General features: G+C 38.1%; 1 protein-coding gene across 5 annotated transcripts in view; it reads left to right on the top strand.

Moving 5' to 3' along the window:
* The window catches only part of usp34 (ubiquitin specific peptidase 34), a 371,687-nt gene extending 357,926 nt beyond the window's left edge, over positions 1-13,761 (top strand). For all 5 annotated transcript variants that reach the window (XM_043696074.1, XM_043696076.1, XM_043696075.1 and 2 more), the window contains 5 exons: positions 4,131-4,210; positions 5,049-5,189; positions 8,597-8,743; positions 10,044-10,203; positions 12,478-13,761. In XM_043696074.1, the coding sequence (XP_043552009.1) occupies positions 4,131-4,210; positions 5,049-5,189; positions 8,597-8,743; positions 10,044-10,203; positions 12,478-13,106 (1,157 nt within the window). In that variant the 3' untranslated portion in view covers positions 13,107-13,761. The remainder of the gene's footprint in view (positions 1-4,130; positions 4,211-5,048; positions 5,190-8,596; positions 8,744-10,043; positions 10,204-12,477) is intronic.
* Positions 13,762-15,104: the final 1,343 nt, after the last annotated feature.

Below are 15,104 nucleotides of genomic sequence, written 5' to 3'. Positions count from 1 at the left end.
ACAGCACAGCAGGTCAGGCAGCATCTAGGGAACAGAAGATTCGACGTTTCGGGCACATGCCCTTCTTCAGGACTGAGCAGAGAGTGTCTCCTCCAAGTCCCTCCTCCCTACCTTTTATCTTCTCCTGCTGAACACTCTCTGCTCATTCCTGAAGAAGGGCATGTGCCCGAAACGTCGAATCTTCTGTTCCCTAGATGCTGCCTGACCTGCTGTGCTGTTCCAGCAATAAAGTTTCAGCTTTGATCTCCAGCGTCTGCAGACCTCACTTTCTCCTATATCTCTCCAAACCCTTCCTATTCATATACCCATCCAGATGCCTTTTAAATGTTAATTGTACCAGCTTCCAAACTTCCTCTGGCAGTTCATTACATACACGCACCATCCTTTGTGTGAAAATGTTGCCCCTTAGGTCACTTTTAAATCTTTCCCTTCTCCCCTTGAACCTATGACCTCTAGTTTTGGACACCCCCACCCTGGGGAAAAGACTTTGTCTATTTACTCTATCCATGCCCCTCATGATTTTGTAAACCACTAAAAAGGTGACCCCCTCAACTCCGACGCTCCAGGGAAACTAGCCCCCGGCCATTCAGCCCTTCCCTATATCTCAAACCCTCCAACCATGGCAACATCCTTGTAAACTTTTCTGAACCCTTTTAAGTTTCACAACATCCTTCCAATAGGAGGGAGACCAGAATTGCACAAGGTACTCCAAGAGTGGGCTAACCAATGTCCTGTAAGCTGCAACATAACCTACAAATTCCTACACTCAGTGCACTACCAGTAAAGGCAAGCATACCAAATGCCACCTTCACTATCCTATCTACCTGCGACTCCATGTTCAAGGAACTATGAACCTGTTCTCCAAGGTCTCTTTGTTTAGTAACACTCCCCAAGACCTTACCATTCAGAATATAAGTCCTGTCCTGATTTGCCTTTCCAAAATGCAGCACCTTATATTTATCTAAATTAAACTCCATCTGCCACTCCTTGGCCCATTGGCCCATCTGATCAAGATTCCATTGTACCCTGAGGTAACTTTCTTTACTGTCCACGACACCTCCAATTTGGTGTCATCTGCAAACTTAATAACCATACCTCCTATGTACACATCCAAATCATTTGTGTAAATGACGAAAATCCTTGTGGCACTACTCTGGTCATAGGCCTCCATTCTGAAAAGGAACCCTCTTGGACCACCCTCTGTCTCCAACCTTTTGAGTCAGTTTTATATCCAAATAGCTAGTTCTGTCTGTATTCTATGTGATCTAACCTCACTAACCAGTCTGCCATGAGGAACCTTGTCAAACACTTTACTGAAGTCCGCATAGAGCCACGTCCACCGCTCTGCCCTTATCGATGCTCGTTGTTACTTCTTGATGTTTTATAAAGTGCGTTTTACCGGGCAAGTGGAGAGTATTCCTTAGCACTCCAGAGTTGTATTTTTTACTTGATAAAGAGGTCTGAGGAATCAGAAGCTGGGTGCTATGTTACTTGCCTCATAGTCCATAGTCTCTGATCTGTTTTTGTTGCCTCTTGGGCAGTCCATTCCAGAACCTAGTAACTTGCTGAATGAAGATGTTTTTCCTCATGTTGCCATCGTTTCTATTGTTAGTTACCTTAAATCTGTGCTCTCTTATTCTTAATCCTTTCACCAATGGGAGCAGATTTTCCTAATTACTTTGACCAAGATGGTAACCTATGTCACAGGGATCAGTGGTGGCACTGCAATTCTTTACAATATATGTTAATAATTTGGATGAGGGAAATGGACATGCCATCACAAAAATGGGTGGGAAGACATGTGGTGAGGATAAAATGGTCTACTGAAGGTGACACATTAATGCAGTGAACAAGAACGTTGCTATTGGAATCTAACGTGGGAAGGTTTGGCATGGATAATAGAGGAACTGAATACTATTTGAATGGAGGAAGACTGTAGAAAGCTGCAGCACAGAGGGATTTGATGGTTCTCGGTCATAAATTACAGAAAGCTAGCATACAAGTTCAGCACGTAATTGAGAAAACAATTTTCTTTATTTTAAGAGAATAGAGTATAATAATGCCTTGTGAAAACTGTACAAGGCATTAGTTAGATTACACCTAGAATACTGTGAACAGTTTTGATTCATTATCGAAGGAAGGGTGTGCTGGCAGTGGATGCAGTCCTGGGAGGGATTACTATGTTAATCCCAGGTCTCGAGCTATTCTGTTATGAGAAGAGGTTGAATAGGTTGGGCATGTATGCAATGGATTCAGAAGAATGACAATTTTGTTGAAACATATAAAATTCTTAAGGAGCTTAATAGGGTAAATGCTGACAGGTTGTTTCCCACTGTGGGAGAGTCTAGAACCAGAGGACGTAGTCTCAGAGTAAGGGGTCACCCAATTATTCAGAGATGAGGAATTTCTTCCCTGAGGGTAGTGAGTCTGTGGAGTTCTTTACTGCGAGGTGCTGCAAAGGCTGAGTTGTTAAATATATTTAAGGCTGAAATAGATTTTTAATCAGTTGGAGAATCAAAGGTTATGAGGAAAAGGCAGGGAAGTGGAGTTGAAGATTATAAGATCAATCACAATCCTATTGAATGGCGAAGATGTCCTCGCAGGCTGAATGGCCACCTGTATTTTATGCTCTGAGTATAGCACCCAGAACGGCCGACAGTGCTCCATCTGAGCCCAAGTCAGTATTTTATGCGAGTTTGACATAGTATTCTTGCTTCTAAACTCTGCTTTAACAACTCAAGTACAGGTAGCCCCCGCTTTTCGAATGTTTGCTTTGCACAATTTCGCTTTTACGAAAGACTTTACTTAATACCTGTTTTCACAAATCCGAAGAGGATTTTCGCTTTTACGAAAAACAGCAATACCTTTTCCCATACGAATCATGTACCTTAGCTTTACGCCATTTTTGGATTGCGAAAGGGTTCCTGGGAACACTCTACTTTCAGATAACGAGGGCTACCTGTACTCGAATTTTCCTCCTGCCTTCGATGGATTTTTCCCATGTGCAGCCAGGTCCCTGTGGTCATGAACCTTCTCTAGAATTGTATATTTTAGCTTTATTGGCTCTCTGCAACTTTCTACCAAAATGAATCACTTCGCACTTCTCTACATTAAATGTCATCTGTCTCTTGTTCATCCATGCCACCACTCTGGCTACACTATCCTCCTCACAGTTCACAATGCTTCAAGTGTCGAATTGTTTGCAAACTTCAAAATTATTCTCACTGCACTAAGGTCTAGATCATATTAATCAGAGAGAGGGATCTTAGCATCAGCATAGGCCACTCCATTGTAAACCTTCCTTCATCTGAAAAACAACTATTCACGACTACTACTACTCCCTTTCTTGGAACTCAGGTCAACACCTAATCCATGTTGCTACTGTTTTTTTTAATTCCATAAGGTCTAAACTTGCTCAGAAATTTGTTGTGAAGCACTTTATCAAATGTTTTTTGGGGAGACCATGTACAATTTATCAACGGCATTGCCCTCATCAACGATCTCTATTATCTCATCAAAAAATATTAGCAATGATGCTTTGATATGTCAGTGTGTAAAAGCATAATGTGATTAGTATGTCATAAAAGAAATGAATTAATAAAGAAATAAAACAATCTAAAGACCTAAGCAATGATGAAGATATTAAAGACAGACGTTCTAAATGCCCTTGATTCTTCTGTTCAGCTGTTTTTAAACCAAAAAAAATCTGTGGTAGCAAAATCTAAATGTTAATCTTCAGTTAATATATTTTTAATACTAACTGAATTGTTGATCATATTCACACAACTTTAACAAGATAATGGGGCTGTAGTTTATTCTTACTCACATTTAAACCCATGTAAATTACATTTTGATTACTTGCTTTACCATTTAGTATATGTTGACCAGAACCATTTTCAGTAAAATGCTGATTTTTCTTTAAAAGTTATTTTTAAAAATTGAACAAGCCACAAAGTTACAATCCATTTTTAATTGAAGACTTAATTGGGCATGTATTCTTTTCCCACTTCACAGGAACAAATTTTGAAAAGTGCGAAGAAATTATGTTGTTTACTTTGTGCAGGATGTAACTGATTGAAGGTTGAGTCTTTGCTTCTTCAGTAACACTGCAATTTATTTTTGATATACAGGTGTCTTGATAGCATATGAAGGCTTGCCTCTTCATTTAGCATTATTTCCTAAACTTTGGACAGAAATTTACCAGTCTCAGGTATTTTAAGCTTGTACTTTTAAAATTGTTGATGTAATTTAATTTGAAAAACATCTATTTAGTTGGTGCATTTTAACTAGCTCAAAACAAAAGGATTGTAAAAATAAATATTAACTCAGAATTGTGAGTCTTTGATAATATTGACAATGTTAGCATCACCAGCTCCTCCTTTAATTTTCCAAAATAACCAGTTAGGTCTTCAATACCTGTTAATCTACCTGTTAATGGTAGATTGGAGCCACATATTATGAGCAGTAACTGTAACTGGGTTTGATGACTTTTTGAGTCACATGGTATTTGGGAATAAAGAAGGCCTTCTATGTATTTGATAAGATTTTTAAAAAGGGCCCTTTAGTTTTGATTCTTAACAGTTACTTTAAATCTACATCTTGAGGCAAGAAAAACAAATTACACAATGTAATTTTAAGCCGAAACATTTATTAGAGATACCATGAAGTCTGTGTATAAAATAAATATATATTTAGCAGCTGACACAGCATGTCAGAACTGCATTATCCTGCTTCCGAATTACTTGTAAATGTTTATAGCTTGAACTGTTTTCAGTTTGGTGAACTCCGTTCTACTGTTGAGCACTGTTATACATTCGACAAGATATTCTGTACAGGGAGCTGCTTTAGGTATTCAGCTGATTGGAGAGCAACAACCAAAGATCTAAAAGTCTCTCATGAGCCTTCATGGTGAGAATGATGCTTGATGTTTCATAATAAGGTTGGGGAAGGGGTAGATAGAAGATTAATAGTACACTTAACTGCACAGTTAAACTTTATTTAAGTTGTTTTGTTGCACTGTTATTCTCATTTGTACCTTTTTTTCCCAGTCACCCATGGCGAAGAATTGTGTAAAGCTACTCTGTGATGAACCGGTATTTGCTGAATATATCAAATGCATTTTAATGGATGAGAGGATATGTCTGAATAACAATGCAGTTTATACCTTTCTTGCTTGCTTTCTTCCCAAGGTATGATAAATATCTTGTCCCTGGACTGTGTGACCTGTATTCATTAATAAAGCATTGTTTGTGCCTGACACAATAGAACCCCAAATTTTATTGCAAATATGCTGCATGAATTTAAGGAAATTTACTTCTGTTGTCACAGTGGATATGTACTGAGCTTTTGATTTTAAAATATGCTGCTAGGTCAGTTCATCCATTGAGCAACAGAGCTATAGTGACCAAGAGATTCCAGATTTGATACTCAGTTGGCTGGTCTCATCTGGTGTGGTAATCCAAATGGGAATACATCATCTCAACAAACCTATCTTGGGGAGGAAGAGATACCCATGCATAATTGCTACAAACTGGAAGTGTGTAGGTTATTGAAAGGGCACAACTGGAATGGGATACCCCTCCCTTGGAACTGAATAATCAAGATTGATGCAGGAATAACACACAGTTGGGTGAACTGCACCTATGAATCTGTACAACTGTTAAGGAACAGAGGAAAGTGATTAAAGGAAGAATGGATACTGAGTCAAGTTACCAAAGATTTGCAGTTTCTTGTCACTTCATGAAACACTTTATTTAGAAGTTGAATTTCCAATTTTCTTCTGAAGATTTGCTTGATTATCCCATTATTTAATACTCATTTTGTATTACTTAATTATGCATTTATAATTTTAACTGATTATCATGAAGTAGTGCTTTTCTGGTGACTACATTTTTCATAATTTCCCTTTATCTTCCAGATCTTTGATCTCTTTCTATTTCTGATACCCAGTATTCATTTTTACTTTATTTGGGCATCTTTGTTAGCTCTGTTCTTCCTGATTACCAAGCTTCATCTCTAATGCTAATACTTTTTCCTTCTATCTAGTTATCTTTGTAAACTGTATTTTCCTTTCTCCTGAGTTTATAGGTTTTTTTTATGTTTTCACGACTCAATATATCTGCTATACATCAACAATGTTGCTGATGAGCCTTTTTTGCAAGTAGATCTCTTGTTAACCTCATTTAAGATCAAATTAATAAACCAGTTTCAACTAAATGAACTTCAGCTAGCCTTGCACAAGTTGCACAACTTCAAACTTCTTACAGTAGGGTACCTACCTTGGGTGGAAGCATTAAGTGGAATGCCTCCCTTTTACTTAGATATTCAGCATAGAAGTAGACTTCAAAATAAAAATAAATGAAGAAGTGGTTGCCTATTGAACATAATTTATGGAAACACTATTATGGAATCTAAAGAGAACCAAGATTGTTTAACAACATTGTCATCATGTAATAGAATGAACAATGCAGTTATGTAAAAATGAAAACATAAAATTTATTTTTTTCCTTCATTCTCCTCTGCAAATATGAAGACAGACTCCAGAAAAATATGTAAAAGAGCAACTAATAATTGAATATTAAATAGGAAACAATGACTTCAAAATTAATGAAGTTTAGAAGTTGATAAGTCATCAAACCCATACATTCTGCAATACCAAGGCAGAATTTCCAAAGGAAATTGGAGAGAGCCAGTATAAATTGAATGGTACAATCTTTAGGGATGCAAGATCAGAGAAACCTAAGATTCACTTACTAGCACCTTTGAAAATGGGAGGTCAGACTGGCAAGGGTGAAGTATGTTTCATGATACCTTCAAGATACTGCAGAGGAGATTTTTTAGACTGGTATTCGGGATGGAGGTCTTGATGTGGGAAGAATAGGGAAGGTGAAATCCTTCTACTTAAAATAAGAATGTCAGTGATGATTTAATATAATTATGGGTTTTAATCAAGTAGGTGAAGAGAAGTTGTTTACGTTGTTTGGAAAGTCAGTAACAAAGAAGGCAGAGATCTAAACTAGAGAATGTTGTGTAAGGGAGGTAGAATCAGATTCAACTATCGCTTTCTAAAGGGAATTAGATATATGCTTGAAAAGGTGAAGTTTGCTGAGCTATAAAGGAAGAGTAAAAAAGTACAACAGGTGGAATAAAAACCAGAACTACGGATGCTGTAAATCAGAAACAAAACCAGAAATTGCTGGAAAAGCTGGGGAGGTCTGGCAGCATCTGTGAAGGGAAATCAAAGTTAATGTTTTGGATCTGTTGACCCTTCTTCAGAACTGATGGTAGCTAGGAAAATGTTGGTTTATATTCAGAAGATAGGGTGGAGGAAGGGTAAATGATAGGTAGGGATAGCCCCACAGAGAGAGAAAAACAGTTGGACAGACAAACGAATCTATAATGACTGGCTGGAAGGGAGACTGTTAGTGGCTAACAGTGGGTAGTGTGGAATTTGCAGACTATGTGATAACAAGCGTGTTGTGAGCGATATGTTCCCTTATCCTTACTACTATCCCACCAGCACTCACATCCAGAAGATCATCAGCTGCCATTTCAGCTACCTCCAGCAAGATACCACCACCAGACATACATTCCCCTCCACTCCCCTTCCATGTCTGCCTTCCATCCAGGGCACCCTGGTCCATTCTTTCTTTGCTCCTAACATCCTCCCAAAGCCCCACACCCTCCCCTGAAACCACCAAAGGTGTAACATCTACCCATTTGCCTTCTCCCTCCTAGGTATCCTACGGCCCAAACGTACCCTCCAGGTGAAACAACACTTTACCTGCATTCTACTGCTCACAATGTGGTCTCTACATTGGGGAAATGAAGCATAGACTGGGTGACCACACAAAAGACCCTGAGCTTCCATTTGCCTGCCACTTTAACACACCACCCTGTTCCCTCACCAACATCAGTGTCTTAGGCTTGCTGCGGTGCTCCAGCAAAGCTTTGTGCAAGCTGGAAGAACAGTACCTTGTTTGCCACTTGGAGACCCTGCAGCTCTCTAGACTCAATATCAAGTTCAATAATTTTAGGGCCTGAACTCCCCCATGTCCTCGACCCCCTACCACAAACATCAGGCCTTGTTATCATATATTCTGCCATTACACAATACCTATTGTCAGCCACTAACAGTCTCCATTAACAGCTATTCACCCTTCTAGCCAGATCATTATCAATTCCTTTGTCTGTCCAACTGTGTTTCTCTCTCTTCGGGCTCTATCCCTACCTAATGTTTACTCCTATCCCCTCCACCACCCTGTCTTCTGTATATAAGCCAATATTTTCCTAGCTACCATCAGTTCTGAGGAAGGGTTACCAGACCTGAAATTTTAATTTTGATTTCTCTTCACAGATGCTGACAAATTGAATAGTTCCTTTGACGAGCTAGCACATACACAATAGACCAGTTGAATAGTATGATTCTATAAAATGAGAAATTCCAAGAATCCTTTGGAAAATATATGAAGGATTTCCAGAAATATTGACTTTTTTTGCCAGTACAGAAATGCATTTGTAGCTGAATAGTGCATCAAATTATTTATTTGTTCTGTTTGAAGTTGCAGCACCCTCATTCTTGACATTGTTTTTCCAGGTTCAGAATCAGGTATTTTCCAGTTCAAACTGTTCTAGTTTGATCAATAATTTAATCACAAATCTAATAAATGAGTACCATAATCTTGAGCCAGAACTTCTGGGGCAACGTGTTGAAATCTCTAAAGTTGGTGCTATTCTAAATGGGGTAAGTTTCCATGTGGTCTGTCTTTAAGAACTGTGGGGGTGCCGGTGTTGGACTGGCGTGAACAAAGTTAAAAATCTCACACATCAGGTTATAGTCCAACAGGTTTATTTGGAAGTATAAGCTTTTAGTGCACTGCTCCTTCACTCTCCTTCATTGGGTACCTGACGAAGGAGCAGCGCTCCAAAAGCTAGTGCTTCCAAGTAAACCTGTTGAACTCTAACGTGGTGTGTGAGATTTCTAACTTTGAGAAATCAAAACATTATTTTTCTAGTTTTCCTCCTAATATTGCTTTTATAAACGTTATATCAACTGAAGTATTTTAATTGTTTTTAATATTAACAGCCCATTGAGTATATTCCAGCTGTAACTCAGGTGGCACCCTACCACAACAGCTGTATTCTAGGTTCAAAAGACTAGCTTCACAACCAACTAATGGGCAGGCAACCTGCCATTTAAATATAAATCAGGGCCCCTAAGTCCACACTTTAGTGAGGCCAATGTTAGTTCCTGGAAAGTGTGTCTCAACACTGACACAAAGTTGCACCTCCATACAGATTTTCAGAGATAACACCTTGTTTTCTCAGTCTGAATATTTTTTAAACAATAAATCCAAATGTTCAGAAGTAAATTGATTGATTAATAAGTCCCATTGCCCCCACCCACATCCCTATTCTCTTTTCCCCTTTCTCCATCATTTACTTGCTTATTAGCAATTGTTTTTGACAATAGACTTTGCTTGGATTGGTCTTTTGATATGAAGTATCTTCAATGTTTTACATTCATTCATTGCAGGCCATATTCTGACTAAAATATGGGGGTGGCATGGTGGCACAGTGGTTAGCACTGCTGCCTCGCAGCACCAGGTTTGATTTCCAGCCTTGGGTGACTGTCTGTGTGGAGTTTGCACATTCTCCCCGTGTCTGCGTGGGTTTCCTCCAGGTGCTCTGGTTTCCTCCCACAGTCCAAAGATGTGCAGGTCAGGTGAATTGGCCATGCTAAATTGCCCATAGTGTTAGGTGCATTAGTCAGAGGGAAATGGGTCTGGGTGGGTTACTTTTTGGAGGGTTGGTGTGAACTTGTTGGGCCAAAGGCCTGTTTCCACACTGTATGGAATCCAATCTAATCTAAAAAAGACTGGGTTAGAATTTTGTGTTTTCACATCTCAGGATTTGGTTCAACTACAACTTCATTGATGCATTCAAATCTTGACCATGTCTCTGAACTTGCCCTGTGAAATTCATTTCACATTTCAACCCAGTTCCTAAACCAAGCAGGTTATGATTTATTTTCTTCTCAACAGGATCTCCGAGCTCTTGCCTTGCTACTTTCCATACACACCCCCAAATTGCTGGATTCAGCTCTAATTCAGACGCTACAGGGCTTGTTGAACAAGTGCAGAACTTGTCAACAACAGAGAAGTGCACTACAGGAACAGGAAGCAAAGGAAAGAAAGACTAAAGGTATGTGTAGTAAATTCACTGCAATAATTTTGACATTTTGCTTTTCAAATTTAATATCATAACTAATATCCCATCAATGCAGTTTTATGGTATTATAGATTTATAAAGCCTTGTATTATCTTTCTACAGATCACTGGGATGGTGCGCTGGAAATAAGCTTGGTTATTCTGTGGCAGTCACTAAAGTTAAAAATGTTATCAAAATATGCAAAGTCACCAATTTACATAACTGATGGGTTCAAGTTAACAGAATTCACAGGCCAGATTTCTGTACTTAATAGTAACTACTATTTATTACAAATACATAGATTCTAACTGCAGATAAACTCCTCTGAACTGTCAGCATACAACTCTACCAGTTAAAACTCTAACACCCTTCTAAAATCCCTCTGCATGCTGATACAGACAGACAAAAAAAAAGTGCTGTTATGGGTGTAGGGTTAAAAAAAGACAACACCGGGGAAACAATTCAATAGCACCTGTATATCCCCTCCAAAATAAATAGGTAGCTTCAGAGAAACACCAATTGCAGAAATGCTAAGAATCTGGCATCTAAATTCTGAGGGAAATACTCAACAAAACTCTCCTCCAAAAGCGCACTCACCCATCGAAGAATAAAGTTGGAGGAACAAAGGGATAAACTCAAAAGCAGTCCAGCTATAGTTAAGAGCAAAATGCTACCAAGTGCAAGTACAAAACAGAAGAAATCTTAAGTTATCAATGTGCTTTTACTATGAACATTTTATTGTGTTCACAGTAAAATCAAAGTATACAGTTACCTCATAAAATTTTAATTTACTTGCACATTTTAACTGAAAGATTCCAAATTAATATATTTGATTGGCTTACTGAAGCTAAAATGCTGGAAAACAGGAACAGAAGTCAGACTGTTTAGTTCCTCAAGCCTGTCCTCCATTCATTAAGATCATAACTGATCTGTTGACTAAACCCTGAGCCATTAATACCTTCCAAAATCCATCAATCTCAGATTTAAAATTACCGGTTGATCTAGTATCAGTTGCCATCTTCAGAAGGATTCTGAACATCTTCCATCCTTTCTATGTTTCCTAATTATATTTCTCAAAGGTATTGCTCTTTTTTCATAATCTGCTCCATCATCCAAATTACTCAACCAAAGGAAATACTTTATTTCTACCTACCTCTATGTTCCTTATAATGTTTAGAAAACCTCTTATCGAATTAACCCTTAATTTTCCAAATACCAGAATAACCTTTCTCCTCCTAATCTCCTCTTGTGGTTTAACTCTTTGAGGCAGTTATCGTTTTGGTAAATCTAGGCTGCATTCCTATCATGAATAATTATGCTTTCTAAAGTGTGCCAAGAGCTACTCACTGGAAGCAAGTTGTGGTGCTTTGTGTAGCTGTTGTATAACTCTGTTCATAAAGCTTTATTATTTGAGTTCTCATGACATTACATAACTTTGAGTTACATGAAATACTCATTTTCCAGCAAATACTTCTACAAACAGTGTGCATGTAAATATGAAAATACACCGAACAATGAAAATACTTTACCTAAGAGGGATGTCATGGATATTATAGAATGTCATAAAATGTTTAAAGTAGAAAATGGAGCTTGGAAGCAGCATAGGTAGTGTGTACTTTGGTATAAAATGCAGCTTTCTTGTACTTGGCCTGGAGCATGATTATAAGCATTTCAAGAGTTTGACTAAGTGCAGAATCATTTTAAAAACCTGTTCAATTAGAAGTAATATTGGTATTAATTAACAGACATAACTCCCATATACAAAAGTTGCTGAATATTTGCATCCACATTATATAGGGCAATATTCCAGTTTTTCATGCAATATGGCTCCACTGGCTAGGGCAATATCTATTGCCATCCCCAAGCCTCGAAGACGATGATGAGCAAATGTAATCATAAATTTAAAGATAAACTTAGTACAGAGCAGACTTCAAGTGCTTCAATCGGTATATTTTAAAAATTACACCTCTTACTGAAAAAGTTTTTTTTGAATGGTTTAAGAGTCTTAGAGCTGTGAATAAGTATATTGATTTCTTTCTAGTCCGCAAATGGATGTTTTGTCAGCACCTGTACCTGAAACATGTAATTGATATTGGCACAAACCTATGGTTCTGAGCTTAACATTAAAACTTTAGTGCTCTGTGCTAACAATTGTATCAATTTCTGTAAGTAAATGTTTGCGTAAGATCAATTCAATATGTGACTCAATCAAGCATTAGTTCCTCATGCAGTTTAGGTAATATTTAAACATTTTTCCTCTCTCCGCAGATGATGAAGGAGCCACTCCTGTGAAAAGGAGGCGTGTTAGTAGTGACGAAGAACATCCTCTGGACAACAGCACTGGGCATAGCACTCCAAGTGACACTAGGACAGAACCTAGAGAGGCATTGACGCCAGCTAGTACCTCAGATACTGAGACTAGAGACTCAGCAGTCATTGATCCAGGCACTGAACATGACCCGCCAACCCCTGATCCAATTTCTGTAAAAGAAGATAAAATGGAATTTTCTTCGGGTGCACGTGAGACATTAATCAGCAATAGGCCCCAGGACTGTTTAGAACAGTTGCAAGGGGAGGATTCTGTGGAGGATTGCAAAGTGGTGAAGGAACTACTAAATTCTGAAAAGGAAACTAATGTGAATGAAGATGATTCTGACTCTCCCTCGACACCACCACCTGTTACTACAATTTTATCAGATCTGACTGACCTTAGAAACTGTGAGGCTCAAAATCTGCCTTTTGACCCAGAGACCACTTTATCCAGCAGTTGTACCCATTCCAGAGGACTCTTTAATATGCAGCAACAGGATCTTTTAGATAATTTGTGCAGGACCATTGAATCTACAATTAGTGCAGTCACAAGAATATTGAGCAGAGGGAATCAACCCACTTCTTGATGAGACTACTAGCATGACTAGTTCTGTCTTTTTTAAATACGGTTTGAGTTTTGTTTAATTTTGTTCTGCCTGTTGGATCTGATGCTTTGTGCTTCACTGTCAAGTGACATTTTTCTGCTTGAATGCCTGTTAGTTGTTTGTATGAAGAAGCATCTCAGCCATGAGAGAAATCGTGTGTTCGGGTTATGCGCTTGAAGATGTGATAAGTGAAAACCTAAACACAAATTTATAGATAACTTAAAACAAAGGCATTTACAGCACATTTCTCAAGGGCAATCATATTAATGGTCAGCTTTTACATAGAAGTAATTTGTGGCTTTTCATCCAGATTTGAGGTGTATCTTCGGGTGAAGGGTTACAGAAATTTTTGTTCTTCATATTGTATGATGTAATTTAAAGATATTGCATTTTTACTGTGTATAATATTGTGTCTTTTGTTGCCAGTTTTTGTACTCTATTAAGGAGGCAACTTTGCCTCAAATCTCCGTGGTTCTATTATCCAAATTAAGTTGTTTACTTGTATACTAAACCAACCACGATTAATTTGATTCTGTTAAGAATCCTCTGTAGACATCGACTGGTATAAATAAGGTGCTTTATCTGACAGGTTTCCCATGGTGGAAATAAAGCACACAAAATAAAAATTAGAACTTTATTTTGTTCTCAAGAATGTTTTATTATGTACAGAAATTAACTGCCAACTATTCTGCACAAAGGAATAAAGTAGGTAGTGGATTCATAACTTAATTACTAAAAAAATGAAGTTGTCTTTCTTGCTGACACAGTCTCATTGTCCATGTTAAATTGACCTAAGATCAGAGTTTGCCATTTGATAAGTAGTTTTACACTGACATGCAAATAAAAGCCAGCCATAATGGGTTTTTAATGCACTATTATGGATTTAATCTAACACTAAAGGTTCAATGCTACTGTACTAAAAGCATTGAGCCAATTATTGAGGCCAGATCATTCGCTCTGTCCTTCCTGATTCTACTGTAAGCCTTTCGAATAAATACATTTTAAATCAAACTTGGACAGGCTTTGGAAGTGCTTAACGTCTTATAAAACATTTAGTGGTGAGGATTTTGTTTTTGTATTGAAAATGAATTTCCCATACACAAGTATTGAGACCACACTAATGCTTGATGCATTATGAAAAAGACTTATCCACATTCCTGTGTTGTGCATTATTTCTGACAATTATATCAAATTTTCACCTTGTGCACAGAGAGTTTGCATTTTCATCATTTCTGACCAAAAAAAAGTAAGATGCAAAGTTAATTCAACTTTCAATGTTACAGACCTATGCAGAAGGATACCCCAGAAGACAAAATGCTAACACGTGGTCATGTATTCCAGAATCAATTAGATATACATTAGATTAGATTCCCTATAGTGTGGAAACAGGCCCTTTGGCCCAACCAGACCACACCGACCCTCCGAAGAGTAATCCACCCAGACCCATTTCCTCTGACTAATTGATCTAACACTATGGGCAATTTAGCATGGCCAATTCACCTGACCTGCACATCTTTGGACTGTGGGAGGAGACCCACGCAGACACAGGGAGAATGTGCAAACTCCACACAGACAGTCACCCGAGGCTGGAATCGAACCTGGGACCTTGGAACTGTGAGGCAGCAAAGCTAACCACTGAGCCAGTAAGAAGGCATTATGCTGCTCCATTATCTGATCTACATATACAAAATAAATCCAACGTACCATTCAATTAAGGGAGAAAAGATGAATCTGGATAAAATTTTATCTTAAATATATCTGCAAATTTGAAAAAAATGATTTGAGGTAAATGGATTTTCCACCCAAATAAACCAAAGTACAGAATTGGTAACAAAGGATATTTGAACCCCCCAAAAAAGTAATCTAATTGTAAAAGGATTTAATTCAATTGAATTGACAATCCTATGCTGCATAACATAAGCTGTGCATATTTCTCCTGTTAAAGATAATCCTCAGCTGTTGACTGTCATGTTTTTGGAG

The sequence above is a fragment of the Chiloscyllium plagiosum genome, chromosome 9 (genome assembly GCF_004010195.1).
Source record: "Chiloscyllium plagiosum isolate BGI_BamShark_2017 chromosome 9, ASM401019v2, whole genome shotgun sequence".
Taxonomy (NCBI): domain Eukaryota; kingdom Metazoa; phylum Chordata; class Chondrichthyes; order Orectolobiformes; family Hemiscylliidae; genus Chiloscyllium; species Chiloscyllium plagiosum.
This window is presented reverse-complemented; position numbering and strand designations above follow the sequence as displayed.